At 42.1% G+C, this 21976-nt stretch overlaps 1 protein-coding gene and 1 long non-coding RNA gene across 2 annotated transcripts; one reads left to right on the top strand and one right to left on the bottom strand.

Annotated features, from left to right (window-relative positions):
* Window positions 1-53: 53 nt before the first annotated feature.
* Window positions 54-3678, bottom strand: LOC119140766. The gene is made up of 3 exons (XR_005101702.1): window positions 3481-3678; window positions 2619-2795; window positions 54-96 (listed from the first exon to the last, which is right to left on the bottom strand). It is a non-coding gene; the product is annotated as an uncharacterized LOC119140766 (long non-coding RNA).
* Window positions 3679-3971: 293 nt separating this feature from the next.
* Window positions 3972-19944, top strand: LOC119140928 (DDB1- and CUL4-associated factor 12-like). Its single transcript, XM_037372590.1, is given in 10 exon segments — window positions 3972-3986; window positions 4857-5063; window positions 6311-6371; window positions 8010-8118; window positions 8120-8201; window positions 9271-9336; window positions 16320-16405; window positions 16407-16480; window positions 18745-18929; window positions 19669-19944. Coding segments are annotated over 10 exon segments (1044 nt in total). The 3' UTR covers window positions 19828-19944.
* The last annotated feature ends 2032 nt before the right edge of the window (window positions 19945-21976 follow it).

Genomic DNA, 21976 nt, shown 5'->3' with positions numbered 1-21976 from the left:
CTTGCCCTTGACTATGGTAGGAGGCACCTGACCAACCTTATTCCTTGTACTTTGTTGTCAATGCAGAGTTTCATCTGCACATCCCATAACAAGTCACTGTCATGGAAAAACACACAGATTTACATTAGTAGTAGAACTACTACAGAGTGTATTTTATCTCAGTTTTTCTGCCAGTATCCCCCACAGCCTTGCTGACCAAGGGATATTGTTTTACCTGAACTAGGCAGGCCTCCCGCTTATTCGTTTTTACTGTGACAGGTAAAGCATTTTTTTGCCTTACCTGGAATTTATTTCCAGATACACCTGGTTAAAGATTTCTTTTACTTCAGGGAGGTCCTCTTTTCCACTTTTCTGTTGAATTAAAGATAAGCTCAAGATTTCAATCACTTGATCATTTTTAACTTTTGTTTTCATTTCTCCTTCTTTAAATGTCTAGATGTTCTAATAAATCTCATCCCAACAAAGATTTTGGTGAATTTGGCATTCTTATTTGTTTTCTTAGTTTGTACTTTAAAGGTTTCAGGATGTTTTCCTGGTGGCCAGCAGCTCCCACAACTGTAACAAATTCTTTTCACTGAAGTTTAACATCAAATAAGTTGGTTTTGTAATCACTAAAAATTCCACCTCATTTTTTCTACATCACGATTATCTAGTAACAATCAACTCAAACCTTTATCTAGTTCTATTAGATCATCCTGATAAGTCTTCACAACCAACTTTCAAACATCTAAATTTCCCCATCAAAGATGCACCTTTATTCTCCTCAGACCCGTTGCCTGCCCTAGAGGGGCCATTACCGGTCCTGTTGTACTTCAAATGCTGCAGCACTTGGGGTAACATTTTCCAGGTCCTTCTGCTCAATTGTCAGCAACAGCAACCCCCTCCTCCTCACCAGCAGAAGGATTCGGGGCAGGAGATGCTCTTCCTGCTCTGCAGGTTACACAAGCCTGCCTCTGCAGCAGCACTTCTGTTTTGACTCTTTCTTACCCTGAATGCAAATCTGCTCCTTGTTGCTTTAAGCCTGTGTTCTTACATATCATGCCTTTGCAGACAAACAGCAAACACCCTGCATGACTCAGCCGCACCTTCGAACTGGTACGGGGGTTTGTACAAACTCACCCCAACACTTTCACAAGGTCTTTGATTCTACACACACACACCCCCACACACCCCCCCACACACCCACCCACCCCTTCAGATCTTACATACATTAGTACAAGTTTTTTTATCTTACAACGTGTTTCATTCTGGTTGCTCCACAGAAGGAACCACAACCTGAGCTCCTTTTTTTTTTTTTTTTTTTTTTTTTAAACACACAAAAATTTCAACAAGAACATCTTTCTAGTTTAGGTCTCAGTTTTTCCCTATCCTTTTCTAGAGCCATAATCAAAGATCAGGTGGTGTTAGTCCCGCACTCCTCCTGTCACACAAACATATCTGCACACATTACTTCATCCCACTTTTGTTCTCTACGAAGAAACAGCATAAGCTCTAAAATTGTGTTGTAATATAAGACTTCCTCAGAGTGGCCATCTTTCACCATCACCTAATGTATACAAAGGCCACGAATTCTGACAATATTTTTAAAATGTCTTTTTGTTCAAATTTCCTCCGGGAATTCCGCCAAATTCTTTCCAATGCTTCAAAATACATCCCAGGGGTGTTTTGGTATTTATTTCTTGGCTCAGTCTGCCCCCCATCTTCATAATAAGTCTGGTATTTGTCTACAATGTATTAGTTATTACTGGAGTCACCATACTTATCTCAGAACACACACCACAGTTCAAGACCTCTGTTTAGCCTTATTTCTTGGTCTCATTATTCTTATTATTAATTTTTTTTTTTTGCGAGGAGATAATATATCTTAGACACTTGCCACCCTTTGTTCGAGTATACAGACAGCACCTACGACACTAAGGGCAGAGGTTAATTCGTGCTTTTTCCAAATGATGTTAGTTTCTAATGTTTTGTCCATAGTCTCCCTCTTTAATTTCCAATTATGCGTTCCAACACTTCATAAATTGATTTTTCAATCGCTCGTCCGTCTCTGGCCGGCCCCTTGCGGGGAACACAGACACGCAGATCGGGACTCCTCACTTGCTTCGCAGTGACACTCACACACATCACACTCTCCGGACAGCCGTCAGTCACATGGGCAGTATATTACAAGGTACCGTGCGCTTACATACAACTCTAGGAACGCTGACAGTTCGCGTTATCACACAAAGTATGCATTTCAATGAACAATTGCCAAAAAACATATTCTAATTTTTTCTGGCCTTAAGCAGAGTGTTAAGTTTTCAGCTATTTGCCTAGAATTACCAGATTTTTTTTTCCAACATACATTTCATAACTCCAATTTTGAACACGTAACAAGACAACACATAGAACAAACAAGACACAGAGCGCTATTTCAGTTGTTACATTCTAGGAATTCCCCAAATTTTAAGACAACCTAAAGGAAGTTTTTAGCTTCCCAAATCTTAAGACAATCAAATAGGGCTATTACCCTTTTCAGAAGGCGTCCCTTCTTCTCAACCCTGTGGTCCTTCATCTTATGGGGTAAAACCAAATCTTAAGACAATCAAATATTCAAAACAAAGAATAAATATAAATACCTTTTATGTTGTGCAGAAGTCCTTGTCCACTTGTGTGAGAAGCCGAGGGGTAGGGGAGTCTTGCCGACAGAAGATGCAGTTGGGGGCCCTGAGGGTCCCCAGGCCCCTGGATTCCAGCACTGGTGGAGAGTTCTCCTGGCTGGCTCGCCAAATTGATGCCAAAACAGCACAGAGTAACTGCTCAGAGACGAATTTTTTTCTTTTAGCAGCAACCCCCCAACATATACTCAATAATTTATTACACTATATGCACTTTAAAACATATAGAGGTTTACACTCACCCCTCGGATGCTCAAAACAGTACTCACACACCAACATTCATATTATACAGAAATGTTCTCACATTTCCAACATAAAGTAAGTATAATATTTAATATTAATCCTATAATTATTAATCTTGTATACACGGATTGACTCCAAATTATCAAACGTTTCAGTCTTCCGACTAAAACACGGATTTCCAATATTACCTTAATATTGAAACAAATATGAAAACAGAATCAGAGTTCTGATATTACCTTAATATCGAAACAAACACTAAAACAGAATAAGGGTTCCGATATTACCTCAATACCGAAACAAATACCAGAACCGAATCGAATATCAATCCTATGTATATGGATTGACTTCAAATTACACGATGTTTTAATCTTCAGACTAAAACATAAATTACCAGATCAGAATCAGCTGTATGCCTGCTGTGCTAGCTACCTGGCATACGCCACCCTGCATAAGCACACAGAAATCTTATGCCTTACAGACAGCTTTATAGATGGACCGGTCCCCAGAACCAGAAATATCCAGAACAAAACAGTACTGTTCTAAATATAATATTAATATAATATTTGAATAAAGATAGTACCTTTGCTCCGCAAGATTGAGTCCTTGTGTGTTCCTGCGGTGGTCCAGATGAGACGAGGAGCCCGTCCGGGAAAATCCCCGGGGGTACCCTAGGGAGTCCCCGCTCTCAATGGGTCCCGCAGCCGAGCAGAGCAGGTCCCATCTGGGTCGCCAAATTGATTTAAAGAATCAGTCACCAATATTTGAGTGAGCGGAGGTTATCTTTATTCGGCAGCACTGGGTGCATGGGGGATCGCTCCACCAAAGTCATGCACACCAAGGGGATTTTTCAGTCCCCTCTTTATACAAGAAACTCATACCTATTAATTATTTTTCCAGGAAATCATTTACATATTAATTACAATTCCAGGAACTCATTAACATACCTCGCTAAACTAGTGACCATGATTTAAGTCCTTGTCTTTGCCACGTTGTATAAACAACAGGAACTTAGGTCCAGATAGCCTTTTTAAAGATGATAAATCCAAGGACTTAACAATTAGTACATCCGTCATGTTAGCAATAAGGGTCCTTGGACGTTTTCCAACTTTTAGATAAACGTAAGTACATTATCCTATAGATAAGTGGTGTGGTGACGCAAGTTGAGGCAGACTGAAAAAAACAGTATGTCTGCGTGGCTGGGTTCCAGCAAAATGGCCTTTATTGTTTATACAAACTATTTATATATCCTAGACAGCACAGGTTTCAGACCCTGATAGGCTTTTGTGTCCTTCCTTCTTCTTGCTTGCTATTTGCTGTTGCTGTAGGTGCCCGTATGCTGCGGTTCTAAAAGTTCCGATTCTTCACACCCTGTTTACATACCTGACAATTTGTGGCTGTCTTAAAGGTACACGGATAAGTCTTTGAAGTCAACTAACTTGTCTGCAGACCCACTGCAGACCTCAACAATCACCAGAAACTAAACTCCATTTAGATAAATTAGTAAAGTATCAGTTTGTCAAAGCCAAAACTTCATGGGCAGTATCTTATCTGGGAGCCAAGAGGCTTGTGCTAAGCCCCCCTGGGGCTTACTGGCTGTTTTGAGGTGGGTCTCTTTCTCACTGTCATACAGGGAAACTGGAAAACAATATTGTTCTGTTGTAGTATTGAACTGAACAGGGAAAAGCTTTTAGATTTGAGGGTTTTATTAAATGGGAAACCTACCATGATAAATTTATTTTCTCTTCTGTTGCTGTTAAAACCAAATATGATGATTAAAATTCACTGTAATTGTTAGTTGTTTTAAGAAGGAATTTATGTATTTTTCAGCCATACTTGCAGCATTTGTGGATTCCAACTTTAAAAGAATGCTAGTTCACAATAGGGAGGATATTTGACCATCTTGTTTTTCTTATCTGTTTGATAATGACTTACATCTGTTTTTATTTTTTCCCCTAGTTATTTGTAGTGGATGTCCAGACTGGTCAAATTACCAAGATTCCTGTTCTGAAAGATCATGAACCTGGCATGGTGAATCAGCAGGGATGTGGTATTCATGCCATTGAGCTCAACCCCTCAGGGACCCTGCTGGCCACAGGTGGAGACAACCCCAACAGTCTTGCAATTTATCATCTGCCTACACTCGATCCTGTCTGTGTGGGAGACGTAAGTTGGCAGTATTTGGGGGAAGTTTATTCTGTCACAAGAATTACTACTTTGAAGCGTGTAAGGTCAGGGCAAGGTTAAGATTTGGGAGTCTTATAGTGGAGAGTGAATTTCTGAAAGCTTGAAAACATTCCTGATTGTCTCCTTTGACAAGATATTTTAAATATGAGTACATAAACATGTGAGACAATTTTCAGGGTTCTGAGTCAGATTTCTTCCTCCTCACCTTCATTCACGTTACTTCAGATTGTTACATTTTCAATGCTTAAAAGTAATCTTAACTGTTAAAATCTAATTGTGGTGATGACCTCTGAAACTAGTTTTAGTGAAAAAAGCTCTTGAGAAATTGAAAAGATGACACAATTTGTTAAAATTTTCACCTTCTCCAGTGCAGTTTATGTATGTATTATTCCAGAAGTGGAACTTGGCTTTGAGAATTAGTTCTAAACCAGTGGTTTATGGCAGTTTGATAGATTATGGTACTGCTTGTATTTCTAAAGCATCATGAGACCTTTTTTTTAAATAGCCAGCCTTAAAAAGGAAAGGCTGAAATGAGTATAGTGGTGTTCTGTAAGCACTTCTCTCTCATTTCTCCGTTTTGATTTAGGACTTCATAGATGTTACTACAACAGCAGAGGTCAGGTCAGAGTTTCTGCAGCAGCAGATAACCAGCTGCAGAAAGGCTTGGCTGAAGATTTGTATGAGTTGTTATTAATTTGCATGCTGCTGTGACTCTGCAGCTTTTCAAACAGAACTAGAGCCTTATAGTCTTTTTTCTCTCTCAAAGTTTCTCACCTGCTGAAGAAAATATTCTTGAAGTAATAGTCTTGAAAAATTAATCTGCAGGTCATAAATTGTAAACATAATGTTTTGGTTACTTTTTATGGTAGAGATATGTATTTGAGGAAATAAAAGTATGTAGCTACTTTACAGAAGTAAAGAATGCTGTTCTCAAAATGGAAAATCTAAGTCCTTTGACCAAGAACAAATTGATCTCAATTCTGAGACCCGTTTTTCCATCACCTAATTGCTCTCTAATTATACGCTTCAAAATAAAAAAAGTTTTAAATTACTGTTAGGTACGTAAAATGCTCCAGCTTGATACTGGAATCTTTTATATGTATGTTTTTAATGTAGTTCTGTCCTTCTGAGTTTGTAAAAAATAAATAAAAAAAACAAAGTGAAGAATACTTTTGATTTGAGAGCACTCTAGAATATAATGGTACAGAATCTGTCTTTTCTTTTAGGATGGACATAAGGACTGGATATTTTCAGTTGCATGGATCAGTGATGCTATGGCTGTTACTGGTAAAGTCAATTCCCCTTCCCCCCCCCCCCCCCCCCTTTTATACTGATGTACAGCATTTGACAGGTCTTGGAGAAGCACCTTTATAAAGGCATTTGAAACCACTTGCAACTACTTTGACTAAACCATTCTTGATCTTTGTACAGTGCTTTGTTTTGTTTTATTTATAGGGCCTTGGTCTAGATTTGATTTTTTTTCCCCTAGTATTAGAGGGAATACTATTGTCTTTATAGTAGGTGTTGCCATGAGAGGGTGTCTAAACACAGCAAGCTAAAGGCAAGGATTTTGAGAGGGGTGTTGGTTATAATTTAATAACTTTGGAATATAGCAGAGCAGTATTGGTTTCCTGAAATCCTTTGAAAGACTGATTAATGAAAACTGTTTTATCAAGCTATCAGTAAAGTAACGCATGTATATATATATGAACACATACTACAGCAGTTAATACAGAAGACTGTAATAGAAAAGGTCAGTTACTACTTAGTAACTAGTTTGATAATCAGTGTAATTTCATAAAATATTACTTAACTTGGGTAAAGGCAGCAACACTAATACGCTGTTGCATTACTGTAGTAGTCTGCTGTCTTTCTGTGCTGACAGAGTGTAGTATTCTGTACAGGGAGATGTCAAACTGCAGGTGCCAAATCATAAGTCTCATAAAAATCACTCTAATTGCTAGTTCAGTAATATTTTTTTCAAAATGTAAGAAGCTAGTCCTGGAGTTTGATTTTGAATTTAATATTAAAGTTGATCCTTGCAACTCTCCAATTCAATATCTGAATTTAAGAAGACAACTAAGTCACATTGTGTAGGGAAGAAATTGTGGTACGTGTCAAATCTGTCAGAGCTGACTTTAGATGGAAGTGAGTTGCCTAAACAAAAGAAGGGATGGGTATAGGACCTTAGATTAAGCCTGTGTTGATCTATGAACCAAAGACACTCAGCTTTATTTTCATCCAGTATTGTTACTCTTATTGATTCATGTTTTGGATTAATATCTTCAAATTCAGTAGGAAAATAAAATGAGTTCTTGCTTGTTTGGTCTCGGTTCCTGTGTTACATGAGGTTGCATGGGTTTAAAAAAAATAGATTTGGTACAAATTGTAGTTGGTACAAATTGTGAACTGAACAGGAACAGCTGTGTGTGTACATAGCCATAAGCATACTGGCAGAAATGAAATGATCCAAAACTGGTGTGAATTCAAATGAATTTTCTTGGAGGTTTTTGTATTGGCTTAACAGACTGTCAATCTCAGCCTTGGTAAGCCAGGCTGAACATGTAGGCTGTTTGGTCACCGCTGAGTTTATTCTATGTGTGAATCTCCAATGGTGATTGTTGTACAGGATTGTGTGTTTGCGTCCTAATAATTTTGAAAACAGATGAGGTGATCTAGTTGCTTGGAAACCATGTAGACAAACCAGTTGACAATGAGTTAACAATGTTATGAACTTTACAGCTCAGTAAAATCATGATTTTGTTAATAATAATTAATATGTGGTCACCAACAGTGTGTTCAGTTAGATCAAATTAACGTAGCCTTTCTTTCAGATTCTATCGTTTATTGAAGTTAATTTTAAAATGCGTATATGTGTGTGTGTGTGTATATATGTCACATATGTATATGTGAAATGTTATTCAGGTTCCCGGGATGGTTCGATGGGTCTCTGGGAAGTCACAGAGGATGTGTTGTCCAAAAGTGATGCCAGGCATAATCTCTCTCAAGTTCCTGTCTATGCTCACATAACACACGGCTCTGAAGGATATCCCCAAGGAGAACACCAATCCTGATAACTGCAAAGTCCGAGCATTGGCTTTCAACAATAAGAACAAGGTCAGTAAGAGAAGCAAGACAGTTGAGAAGTCCTAAAACTGTCCATAGGTATCAGAAAAAGTAGTAATCTAAATCAAATATACTAGAGAAGCAGTCTAATATTTTGTTTTTCCCTGATCCTTTTACATCTTTCTCATAAGAGATGGTCATCTTTATCTGCTATGTCTGCTTTTGCCCCAAGTGCTTGTAGTCCAGTAGGGAAAAAACCCCACGTGTTTTCAGAAGGAACTGTTTTCCTGTGGATTTGATTTTAGACTTGCATCCTAAGGGGGGCAGACGAGGAATGTTTACAAAAAGCAGATAAAGCACCAAAAAACCTCTTGCAGCTTGAATCCCACTCTTGAGTGCACTTGCTGCTTTCCTTCACCTTTTGTGATGGCTAGCTAATGTTCAGTCAGTTGCTGTTTTGATGGCTTAATTGTTACTGGATTGCTCAGCAACTGAGGTGACTGACTCACAGGGCAGGCACCAGTGCTTGCTTTGGTGTTATTTTGTTGGTATTTGGACAAACGGTAAATATTAACCTCCCCCATGCTGATCTCTTGTTATTACTAGAGATTAATTGTATTGGGACAAGTGGGAGTAGCAATTCATACCCCTACTCTTCTTTCTGCCCTCAAAGAACAGAGGAGGTCTGAAGCAAAGGCAGGTGTGCTATCAGAAGCACAGTGCTCCTGCAGGCTTTAACTACTCCTCTGTGATGGAGAATTCGTGTAGCTGTTTCAGTAGAGTAGTACCTGGAAATAAATGTTTACTTCAGGGTGGAAGCTGCTGTAGAGAATTACCAACTCCAGCTTGTACTGTCTAATAATTCATTATTTGATTGTCTAACAAGATCTATACTTTTGAAAGTTATTTTTGGTTATTTACTGTTTTATTAATTCTTATTTTACCTGGCACCTCTGTGCTATATTGTGTTCTATCAAGATAAATGTAAAATGAAAATTTAGCTTGATAAGCACGTGCAGGATTATGCAGGAGTACAATCTGGAATATGTAGCCTGCCTAGTAGAGTGCGAGTTTGTAAGCACATCTATAATGAGGAAACTAACTTTTGTTTTTTAAACAGGAGCTGGGAGCTGTGTCCCTAGATGGGTATTTTCATCTTTGGAAAGCAGAGCACACACTATCAAAGGTGCTTTTCTGTTTTGGTGTAAAATTTCAAAAATTGCATAGCAGTTAAGGCTGTTCACTATTCTTAATCTCCTTTAAATGCTTGAAGAAAGAGCAGCAGTGTTTGTAAAACACTTAAAAGTTTTATGTAAAACAAAATATCCTAAAAAATAAACTTGCGGAGATAAATTTTCCACTCCCCTTATTTTGAAGGGTGGGAGGTGCTCTTAAATTTCTGCCAGTTCTGGGTGAGCTGAAGTGAACTGTTCCATAGAGTATGATGGATACTTCATATAGTCTTCATAAAGGAAGTTGCATTTATTTAAGTGTGATTACAGATCAAACCCAGAAATATCTATGCTAATGTATGAAGTAAGCTTTTTTCAGCTGAGAGCTGATGCCTGTGTATACCTCCTGAAGAAATAACAGCACCTTATATGTAAAACAACTTACTAAAATATCTATTGTTCTTTGCATAATACTTGGCTTCAGCCTTTATCATCTCAGCTTGGTTCAGATAAGGCATCCCATCTCCTTCAGATTTTTTTTCTCTGGATCAGGTTGTTGCTTTTCTCTTAAAGTTCTATTGTCGTGATGAACTTGTTTTATAGCTGCATTTTGGTTGTGGTGTTTTTTTCCCCACCACAACTTTCTTGAACATATCTTACAGAATTGTTCCATTAGTGTTTTGTGTGGATAACTGGCTAGCTGAAAAAGTTCACATAGACATAGTCCAGCTGGCTGGACAAAAATGCACATCGCTCTCAGCTTATCTGAAGTAAAGCAAAATACACTGTCTTTGGCTGTCCTTGTTACACAGTAACAGGAAGATTTTGGTGGGAAAGGAATGTTGCAGGTGGGAACAGAAAACTACAGAAGAGAAACAAGGGGCGGGCTTGGTATTTAGGCAACTAACCAATAATGAGCTTAACTTTTGTAATATGTATGAGCTAATTATAAGAAGGCATAAAAGGTGACTGTAAGAGACAATAAACGAAGTCTGCTGATCACTCATATTGAGCGACTGTGTCTTCCCTCCGTCGCAACAAATGGCGCCCGAACAGGGACCAGAGGACATAGGACCGGCGACCCGATAGCGGAGTCCGGACCCGGCGACCCGATAGCGGAGTCCGGGAGCCACGGTCGGCGGAGAAGTTGAGTGCGGTCCTGTAAGCAGCGCAGGAGGCGAAAGGGATATCTTCCCCGCGCCCGGGAGCACCTATAGAGGCTGGCCCGCCTGCTACGCGCCGCCGAAGTCTGCAAAGGCTGCAATTGTGCACAAATAGAGGTATGAACAGACAAGCGGCGTATAATTTGCTCAAAGGCTTTTTAGAAAAGCGGAGCATTCGGGGCATAGATTGTAAAAAGGAATTACCAGGGTTATTAGCTTATGGGGTAGCGAGGGGTCATTTTGGGAATCCAGATACGGTTTTCGAGCATGCAGAGTGGCGTAATTATGGGGACACACTGTTTGCCGAAGTAATAGCCGACAATAAAACTGCCAAAAAAACTGATGAAACCGTGGCAGGCTGTCACTAATGCCCTTTTGCAACATCGAGCCGAACAGAGAGCGGCTGCTGCTGCCTCTGGGCGGCTGGGAGTTGCAAGCGGGACTGCAGTAGCCGCACGGCAGGGGGAATCGGCTTCCCCCCCCGATTGCCCGCTGCCTCCCTCGGTGCGTACGCTGACGGTTCAGCAGGGGGCTGCGGGAAGCTGGGACCAGTCGCCCTTCCCGTCGCCGCCCTCTTCAAATCCCTCAGCCCCCCCCCCGTCGGGGAATGATGACGTAAGCGAAGAGATAGACCGTAAAAACCCCGTAGAGAGTAGGGAATGTACGAATCCTTCTGCAGAATGCCTTCAGGTTGCCCAAAATAGGCAAAAGGTCTGGAAGCAGATAGCAGACAGTGCTATGCTTGAGGGTGAACGCGATTTTGCCGCGGGAATCGTGCATGAGGCTTTCCCGGTCACGTATTCACAGCCAGATGCGCAGGGGAATATCACGGTTTCTCTCACTAACTTAGATTGGAAATTATTAACTCAGCTACGGGCTACGGTGAGTGAGTCAGGTTTAAAAGGGGAACCCACCAGGCAAATGTTAGATTATCTTTGGGGAACTAATATCTTACTCCCGAGTGACATACGCAGTATAATGAAGTTAATCTTGAGCCAACATCAGCAGCTTCTGTTTAACGCTCATTGGCAGGCTGCTTGTCAGGAATCGGTAGCAGTGGTTAGACAGCCAGGGGACCCACTGCATGGGGTTACTCTACAGGAGCTGATGGGTTTAGGACCCTATTTTAGAACCGAAGCTCAGGCACTGATGGGACCGGATAAGGCAAAGGAAGCGATGAGGCTAGCTAGACTAGCGCTTGACCGTATAAAGGAGCCCGGGGGAATCCCTTCCTATATGGGAATCAAACAGGGAAGAGAGGAGCCATTTGGGTTATTTATCGATCGGGTAGCAAACGCCATACAGGCGGCTGGGGTGCAAGACTATCTCAAAGGCTCCATTTTAAAGCAGTGTGCCATACAGAATTGTAACCCAGCCACACGTAACATCCTAGCTACGCTACCAGGGACATGGACCATAGAAGAAGCTTTGGAAAGAATGGCACAAGTGCCAGTCGGGCCCCAGGCTATGTTAGTCGAGGCAATAAAAGAACTAGGGAGTGCTTTAAAGGAGCAGGCACAGTCTACCCAGAGTCAGGTCTTAGCAGCCCTTGCTCCTTTGCAAGCCTTTGCTGGGCGATCAAATGACCGCGGCCCATCTCGTCTACGGTGCTTCCGTTGCGGTGCCACCGGACACGTGAGACGGGACTGCAATGCCAACTCCGTATGGTGCCGAAACTGCCGCTCGGACACTCACAATGAAGCTGCTTGTCGTCGATCGGGAAACGGGCAACCCAGCGGGAAGAGCCGCCCCGCGCTGACACAAAAAGCGGCTGCCTGCCCAGCAGCACAAAATCCTTTCCTCTCCGACCTGCAACCAGCGGAAGCCTCGGCTTGGACCTGGCAACAACAGTAGATTGTACCCTCTTGGACTCAAAGCCTACAAAACTTGCTACTGGCATACAAGGCCCAGTTTGTATACGCGGACAAGCTGTTGGAGCATTACTCATCGGGCGTTCATCAGCCACCATGTTGGGACTCAATGTTTTGGTGGGACTGATTGATAAGGGCTTTCACGGAGAAATTCATATTATGGCTCAGACGCTGTTTCCCCCACTCTTTATACCTAACGGGACCAAGATAGCCCAGCTGATTCCACTACCGCATCTTGCAGGCACCCTCCAACCACTGCAAGAACAACCTCGAGGACAAGGTAACTTTGGGTCTACAGGGCAAATGGCTTTATTGACTATTGGCTTGCAACAACGACCACGGCGATCGGTCACAGTGCAGTATGGAGACCAGACTCTCTCGATTACTGCGCTGTTGGATACTGGCGCTGATGTCTCTATAATCAGTGCACACAAATGGCCGGCGCATTGGCCAACCTGTACGACCAATGCTACAGTTGCAGGAGTGGGGGGATTGACCCTCGCTCGCAAATCCCCCCTTCTGCGATGGACTATAGCTGACAAAGTTATAAACTGTTGTGTCTCAATTATTCCGTTGCCTGAGGGGGTGCATGCTTTGATTGGCCGCGATATCTTGGCCCAAATGGGGATGGTCCTCACTTCAGACCTCCCTTTCTAGGGGCGGCCATTGCTTGGACTTTCCCGATCCCACTCCGATGGAAGACAGAGGAACCAGTGTGGATAGAGCAGTGGCCGTTAAAAAGGGAAAGTCTAGAACAGGCGCATGAACTGGTTAAAGAGCAGTATCAACAAGGTCATTTGCGTCTGTCAACGAGCCCCTGGAATACCCCCATCTTTGTTATCAAGAAAAAGTCTGGAAAATATCGATTGCTTCATGATCTGCGAGCGGTAAACAAACAGATGCATGATATGGGGGCCTTACAACCCGGATTACCCAACCCAGCTATGATACCGGAAGGGTGGCATTTACTCATTGTAGATTTGAAAGACTGCTTTTTCACAATTGCTTTACATGAAGATGATCAGCACAGATTTGCCTTTACCTTACCCGCGATCAACCGGGAGGGACCGGACCAACGCTTTGAATGGACGGTCCTCCCGCAAGGAATGAGAAATTCGCCCACCTTGTGTCAACTCTATGTTGCTGCCACACTACAACCTTTGCGACAACGCTGGGCTAAGACTTTAATCTACCATTATATGGATGACATCTTGTTAGCCCAGCCAACACCCTTCTCTTTGCGACAAAAACAGGTTTTAATTGAACAACTCAAGCTTAGGGGATTGGTAGTAGCACCCGAAAAGGTGCAAGAATCAAGCCCCTGGAAGTATCTGGGGTGGCGCATCACTGATACAACAATTCAGCCTCAAAAGTTGTCACTCCACTTGGATATCCAAACCCTTCACGACGCCCAACGACTGCTCGGTGATCTGCAATGGCTCCGGCCTGTAGTGGGCATCCCCAATGAACTGTTAAATCAACTACGCCCCCTGTTGAGAGGGACAGATCCTTCAACCCCAGTACAGCTTACTGAACAGCAAGAACAAACGTTACAACAAATAGCTTCAATGGTGACTACGCGCTCCACGCATCGGCGTGTTGTAGGGTTACCCATCGATTTGACTATCTTGTGTGGCACTCAGTACCTCATGGGTGCTCTAACACAGCAAAAAATAAAAACGGGGGAGAAAGGGGAGTACTCCACCATCGTATTGGAATGGATAGCTCCCCCACTGCAACCACGACGCACAATACAAGACAAGATCTCGACGCTGACGGAGCTGATCAAGAAAGGTCGCTGTCGTATTTTACAGGTGGATGGCACTCCTCCTGGCACGATATGGGTGCCGATGAGACAGATCGACTTGGAGTGGTACTTGCAGAACTCCGAGGAACTGCAGGCTGCATTACTCCACGATGGAGCAGCGATAATAGTGAAACCACTCCCATCGCCCATCCTGTCGTGGATGGAGAACATGGGCTGGATTGTTAAGCCGAAGCGATCCAGCCAGCCTATCCCACACGCTCTCACGGCCTTTACTGATGCGGGTCGACGCTCTAGGACCGCTGCCATAACATGGAAAGATGAGCAAGGGTGGCAACACCAAATTCTACAAGCGCAGCCAAAGGATTCTCTACAGACGCTAGAACTCTATGCAGTGGTCTGGACATTTATTAGATGGAGAGATGTCCCACTGAATGTAGTCACAGATTCTCTCTATGTTGCCGGCATAGTCAGCCGGATTGAAGATGCAAGCGTGCGTGAATTAAAGAATCAACGCTTGACAGAACTACTTGTGAGCTTGCAGCGTGCAATCGCACAGAGATCAGAATCGTATGCGGTGATCCATATTCGAAGCCACCAGTGGGAAGAAGGCCTCGGAGAGGGCAATGCTAGAGCTGATCGTCTCGTCGCAATCACTACTGAACCCCCATTAGCACCACATTGTCGAGCCCGAGAAGCCCATTCGATCTTCCATCAAAATGCGAAGGGATTGGCACGAGCCCACAAACTCTCTATGGAGGAGGCTCGGGACATTGTGAAGGCTTGCCCTATATGTAGTCACCATAACTCAGGCTTAGGGCTCGGTTGCGGGGTCAACCCGCGAGGACTACAGTCTAATGATGTTTGGCAGATGGATGTTACTCATGTTCCTGCATTCGGTCGATTGAAATATGTGCATGTTACTATAGACACCTATAGCCATATGTTATGGGCCACACCACAGCCCGGGGAAAAGGTCCGGGACGTGCGCCGGCATTTAACTAGTTGCTTTGCTGTTTTAGGGGTACCTATTACTATTAAAACTGATAACGGTCCTGCATATGGTAGCGGACTACTCAAACGCTTTATGCAAATGTGGAATATTAAACATGTTACTGCAATCCCTCATTCTCCAACTGGATAAGCAATTGTAGAGCGGGCTAACGGGACGCTAAAACGCTATATAGAAAAGTTCAAAGAGATTCAGGATGTAAGAGAAAGGGTGGTGAAAGCCCTTTTTGTGCTTAATCATTTGTGTGTGTTTGGGGACAGTAATGAGCCGCCTATAATAAGGCACCACGCTGGCTCAGAACCCCCCAGGCCACCACACATGAAAGTACTGTATAAGGATGCAAAAACAGGACAATGGGTAGGTCCTGTGGAGGTGATTTATGTGGGGCGTGGTTATGTCTGTATTTCTACCAATTCAGGCACTATTTGGGTTCCCAGCCGTTGGGTGAAACCTGCTGTAGAGCACGCTGGAGGAGCTCGATGCGAGAACGCTGCTTTGCCAGCACTTTGCGATGGGCCCTGTTCTGGAATCTATTCGACATCTGTTCCAATCCCACACACAGAGGACCATGCATAAAAAACTTGAACTTTTGACAGCAAAGATACAATCTCATAGCAAACGGGATTATTATTATTCTTTTTTTTGATCATTATGGTAATAGTTTTAGTAGTGCTTAGATATGTAGTTTTCTTGTGTTAAAACGCTGTTATTGAAGATGGTCAACCAAGCCTATGTCGCCCAAAATAAAAACGGGGGAATTGTGGATAACTGGCTAGCTGAAAAAGTTCACATAGACATAGTCCAGCTGGCTGGACAAAAATGCACATCGCTCTCAGCTTATCTGAAGTAAAGCAAAATACACTGTCTTTGGCTGTCCTTGTTACACAGTAACAGGAAGATTTTGGTGGGAAAGGAATGTTGCAGGTGGGAACAGAAAACTACAGAAGAGAAACAAGGGGCGGGCTTGGTATTTAGGCAACTAACCAATAATGAGCTTAACTTTTGTAATATGTATGAGCTAATTATAAGAAGGCATAAAAGGTGACTGTAAGAGACAATAAACGAAGTCTGCTGATCACTCATATTGAGCGACTGTGTCTTCCCTCCGTCGCAACAGTTTTGCATTGGGTTTTTTTTTTTTTCCTTCTCCCTCTCATGCATTAATTTGTCTTTCCTCTGTTTCCAGTTACTTTCCACAAAGTTGCCATACTGCAGGGAGAATGTGTGTTTGGCTTACAGTCAGGAGTGGTCAGTGTATGCAGTAGGATCACAGGCACGTCTCCTTCCTGGATCCCAGGCAGCCTTCTCACAATGTTAAATCAGTCTGTTCCAAAGAACGAGGCAGTGGTAAGAAACTTGTCAAAGGGTGCTTCAAGTAGCTATGAAGACTGCAGTAAGATAAGCTTTTAATAAATAGGAAGGGGTTTTCATATAACAGTGACCAAATCATTAGTAATAGGTTTTGCTTTTATGACAATATTCCTCGAGCAACTAACAAACCAAACTTAAAAGCAATTCTGAAATCTACCGATAGACAATATTAGTGCTTTTATGATCAACTAAGTAGTATACCATCCAAATACTACTGAACTTTTAAAAGTATGCATTTTACTTACTTTTTACTATGCCTTATTCTGTTTTACTTCATCTCAAAACAAATCCAGTCTTCGTACTGGTATTAATACTGTCTATTCTGGCATTTTTCTCTGTGTGTGGGGGAAGCATGTTGTCTGCTCCGTGCTATCATATTGGGAGTCTGTGCTGTGAGTGAATGCTTGTTTTGTAATTTTAAAGCCACGAGTGAGACTTAGTTTTCAATGTGTATTTACTTGCTTTACATATACAAAAGCTCACTCTCAAAAAAAAAAAAAACCAAACCAAAAAAAATTGCAGATTTAAGTGCTGTTTTCCTCTTCTGATGTGGATGCAGTATGTCCAATTGAACTTTATCACCAGGGCCAAGCCTGAGGGCTTGCAGGGTTCATGGTCCCATAAACATCTTTCCATACCCTTTATTTTCAAGCATGAGAAGGCACTGTGCTGTGATGCTCATTTTAAAACCATGTTAATCCCAGACTAATAAGTTGCAGTCCTTACTTAACTTGACTCTAGGCATCCATCTCCTCACTGAAGAAGTTATCAAAAGAGAATGCAAATAGGCAAGGATTAGGAAAATTTTATTTATGTGGTTACTGGAGTTTAACAGTGCTGTCTAGATAAATGTGTCAGGGTCTGCTTCTTTCAGATACAGGAGAAGCTTCTGTAACATGAGAGAAGGTGCTTCACTAGCTCATATTAATTTACCTGAACATCTTACTAGCAATGGTCCTTGTCCTGACCTGCTGTCAGTGAGGGCTCTGTGGAGGTCCTGACACTGTCACCCTTGAGAATTATAGGGAAGAAGTACCAAGATGCTGGAGTGCAGTGCCCAGTGGTGGCTGGTGGCTGAAAGCTGCTGCCTCGAGTATGTGATCATCCCTGCTGGGGAAACGATCTATGTGTAGGTAGTATCTCTAGGGCACTAGTTCATGTCTGGAGAAAGCTTTTGTTCAATGCTGGTTTCTGATCTGTATAGTAGGTGGATTTTATATTTTTTTTTTGGCATGGTGATGGAGGCATTTAAGTAATATTCCCAAGATACTGAGTGTTTCAACTTTCTCTTGATCTTGCTGGGACTTGGAGTGGTGCAGCACCTCTAAAAATTCCTACAAAGGAATGCAAATTTCTACATACAGAATCTCCACAAAACTATTTCCAAGGGATCCATGTTTGGCTGAGGCTTCAGATTTAGATTTTGTGAAAACAAAACATACTCCTTTTACTCAGTGGCATAACTGAATTGTGCTAGAATGTTTTATTTGGACTGGGAACTAGCTTCCCATGTGCTGCTGTAACATGATGATGCTTTGCTTATAGGATTTTTAGTCTGGTTTCATTGCTGGGTGAAGTACTAAAAGTGCCAGCTACAGAATAAGGTGTGCTTGTGTGAGAATATTTGAGCAGGGATAGCTTCAAAAATATTTAGAGCCTGATCTAAGTTAACAGCAAAGTGACTAGTGATTAGTATGGTTATACTTGCTTACAGCTAGCCTGTTGATCAGCAAAATGCACTTGGTGGGCAGCTGGGACAGTAATTTTTCTCGCATGGTCATTTATCACAGCTTGGCAGCTAGCTAGGTAGGGTGTGAGCTCATGGAGGAAACCAATGTCATGTTCTTTCCTCTGCCATGTACTCATGGTGTATTTGCTTAGAGGCTTGTGGCAGACAGAACACAGCTGCTCTTGATCCTAAATGGCTTATGATCTTTGCTTATCTGGCAGAGCTGGGGCCTGCTGAGAATGAAGCTTCTTACTATGCACCATCAGTGTAGCTGATGACCGCAGAGGAGAAGAGAAAGTAGTATGTGTAATTAAAGCTGCTGTTTCAATGGTATCAATGGGATTTATCTGTATTGCTTCAGAGCAGTGGAGAAACTTGGGTGTTGTGGAGAATACTAGTAGGTAGTTCCTCTTAAAAAAAAAAAAAAGTATTAGACATCAAGCAAGCAGCACTGCAGAGCCAAAGCATCTATCTTCCTTACTGTGTTGTATGTCCCTTCTCTGTTTGACAGGTATACGATCAGCGAGCTTCTACGAGCACATCATCACAGTGGGAACAGGGCAAGGTTCCTTATTGTTTTATGATATCAGAGCCCAGAGGTTCCTGGATGAAAAGCCCCTATGTGCCTGCTATGGACAGAAGCAGAAATTGGGAGGAAGTGAAGTTTTGAAGTTGACTACTGGGAAAGGCTGGCTGGTGAGTAGCTTGAGACTGTAGGAGACAATTTACACAGGAGTGCCATAGGGCTCAAACTGGTTATTTTAGTAGTAATGGGAGCTATTGTATGAAATGTGTCCCAGCAAAACTGTGATCATGTAACCAATAACTATAACCAGGAAAAGCAACAAGCGATGTAGAATTGCTTCTACAAAAACTTTATCAAAGTTGGTTGCTTGAGCATAAGGCATTCTGGCTACTTATGCACTGATTCGGAAATGAACTAATTTCTAGATCTTCATATTTTAGAATGTAATATAACTTCTAGTTTTCAGAACCTCAAACACAAAATACATTGTCTTCCTTTAAAAATGTAGTACTCTTACATGGTACTCCAAGATTTAATTGTGTGAAACTTTAGAAACTGGCTTCCTGAGGTAATGCTGTGGCAGGCACTTGAGTTTGATTTCCTATATGTTGTTATAAAGCAGTTAATGGCTTTGTCTATTCTCTCTTATCTTTTGTGTTACTGTGATGTAACTTTAAAAACTAATGAAACTTGATACTTTCCCTACCTTTCACCTCCTCCCTCCAATGTTTGGCCCAAATGTCCTCAGAAAAAGCTTTAGGACAAATCTTCAAGTTGATCTGTCTGAAGCTTCAGGGAGTATTAACAGAAAAGATCCCTTCTTAGACTCTGGAAGCTACCTTCTGCTTTTGTGAAACAAGGTTTTAAGTTTGTTTGGCAACAATAACAATCCAAACTTTTCTTTAACAGAATCATGATGAAACCTGGAGGAATTATTTTTCTGACATAAATTTCTTCCCAAATGCTGTTTACACCCACTGCTACGACTTGTCTGGAACAAAGCTCTTTGTGGCAGGAGGCCCCCTTCCGTCAGGACTTCATGGGAATTATGCTGGTCTCTGGAGCTAATGACACCTCTCTAAATGCTGATATTTACACAGATTTTCACTTCTTTCCCTTGTTTAACAGCTAAATTGTATTATGCCATTGAATTCTGATATAAATGCAAGCTATTTTTTGGTGGAATTTTCTGTTGGTCTCCAGCAATCTTGTACATCTTTTTGAACTAGCTTTTTGCTTTAACCTCCTTGATCCTTTACGTGAAGGGTTTGTGAAATCTTTTTTTTTTATTGCATTTACTCCAAATGACTCTCTCCCCATATTCAGGCTATCTTGGCCATGTGCTCCCTCCCCTACATTGCTGTGAGATAGGATTCCTTTATTATAGAGTGGTTGCTCATGGGCTTTCTATGAAAGCCTAGGGGCTGCGTGTCTGCAGATATTTTTGTCAGTTACATTACCTGGAGTGAGGACTATTTGTAATTAAAAAATATTAATATTTATAAAAAATAAGCTACTACTTTATCTGCAGAGCCTGGCCCTGGCCTGGGTTGATCTTATTTTATAAAAATAAAAGCCTAATGACACTTTATACGCAGATGAATATGGTAATTTTAAGCTGTACTCATTGGAGCCTAGGGATAGATGCCCCAGAGGTACTGTACATCAAGCCTGAAGTGCAGGAGTTCTCAGAAGTGCATTTGTATTTGAATTATAGTTTTCAGCAATACCAGGAGCAAAAATTGATCTTCTGTTCCTTCTCTGCCTGTCCCAGGTATCAGCTATCAGCTTGCAGAACCAGAGTTTCTGTAGGCTGTTCTGCAGCATGTCTGTTGCAGGGTGACATGACATTGAAGGCCTGCAGAGGTGCTGGGAGGAAATGGGGCCTAGGGACATGAGTGTTTTGTCATTCAAAATGAACCAAATCTATCAATTTTCCAGATGAGCCAAGGTGGAAAAAAGGTGGGGTTTTTAGATGAAAAAACACACTTGTGGGTCAAGATAAAGGTAGCTTAATAGAACAATATCAAAGGTCATGCATGTGGAAACAAAAGAAAACTAAAAGATGTTATTCTCTACTTCCCATCAGCAGGTGACATTTGGCCACTTCTTGGAAAGCAGGGCTTCAGTAAGTGTAGTGGTTGCTCCAGAAGACAAACGTAAATAATGAATGTCCCCCCCCTACCTCCTCCTTTCTCTTGGCTTTTATTGCTGAGATGTCATATGGTGTGGAATGTCACATTGGGTCAGCTGTCCTGTCTATGTCCCCTCCCAAGACCTTGCTCACCCCCAGCCTACTGGTGAAGGGGCGAATTTTGGAATGACAGCCTTGATGCTGTGTTAACACTGCTCAGCAGTAGCCACCTTTCTAGCTACCCATACAAAGCACAGCACTAGGAGAGCTTCTATGGGGCTCAGCCAGACCCAATATAATCTCCAACCCTTATTCCATACCATTTGCATCATGCTTAGGTCCCACGTAACTTAATACATATATATATATCTTCTAACCATTCCATTGTATTTAATTCTCACTACTGAAATTCCTTCTTACCAACACTTACAACTGAAACTACATACCTAAACCATCTTTATACCCAACATACAGATTTATACATTCTCATTAACTACTGTCCCTTGTCCTTTAACAGATAGAGATATCACTCTTCCATTCCATGAGCTTCCTCTACTCCTTCAGATGTTCACAAGAGGCTATGACTTTGGCCCCATCTGTCAAGATGGGTACTCAGGACAGGAGAAGCAGTATGTTTGATTGTTGGGCACCAGCACCGGCTTGGTTTGGGTCATTGTTGCACTTTTCTGGTTCCTTGCTAATCTCATTCTTTGGCAGTTCAAGTCACTCCTGCTACATTACTTCCAGAGCATAAAACTCACATCACAGATTATTTTTCCCCCAAGGTTAAATCTCCTTAAGGCACACACTGGGTCTCCCCATCCTTCTGCATTACCCACCAAGTATACCCAGGTCCCTGAGTATAGACAATCCCACAAATGGGTTTGCCTTTTCCCATGGGAGGAGCAATCCACACCGCCTTCCCCAGCCACTTCCCTATGTGCACTATGGGGACCTTATCTGCTCCCACAGTATGTAGGGGTTTTGTTTGGGCAGGACCAGGACGGTTAGCAGATCCTCTGGTGTTAACCAGCCAAGTGGCTTCTGCTAAATTTGTATCCCAACGCTTCCATGCCCCATTGC

The sequence above is a fragment of the Falco rusticolus genome, chromosome W (assembly GCF_015220075.1).
Source record: "Falco rusticolus isolate bFalRus1 chromosome W, bFalRus1.pri, whole genome shotgun sequence".
NCBI classification, from domain to species: Eukaryota; Metazoa; Chordata; class Aves; order Falconiformes; family Falconidae; genus Falco; species Falco rusticolus.
The sequence above is the reverse complement of the archived record's forward strand: the minus strand, read 5'-3'. Positions and strand labels throughout refer to the sequence as shown.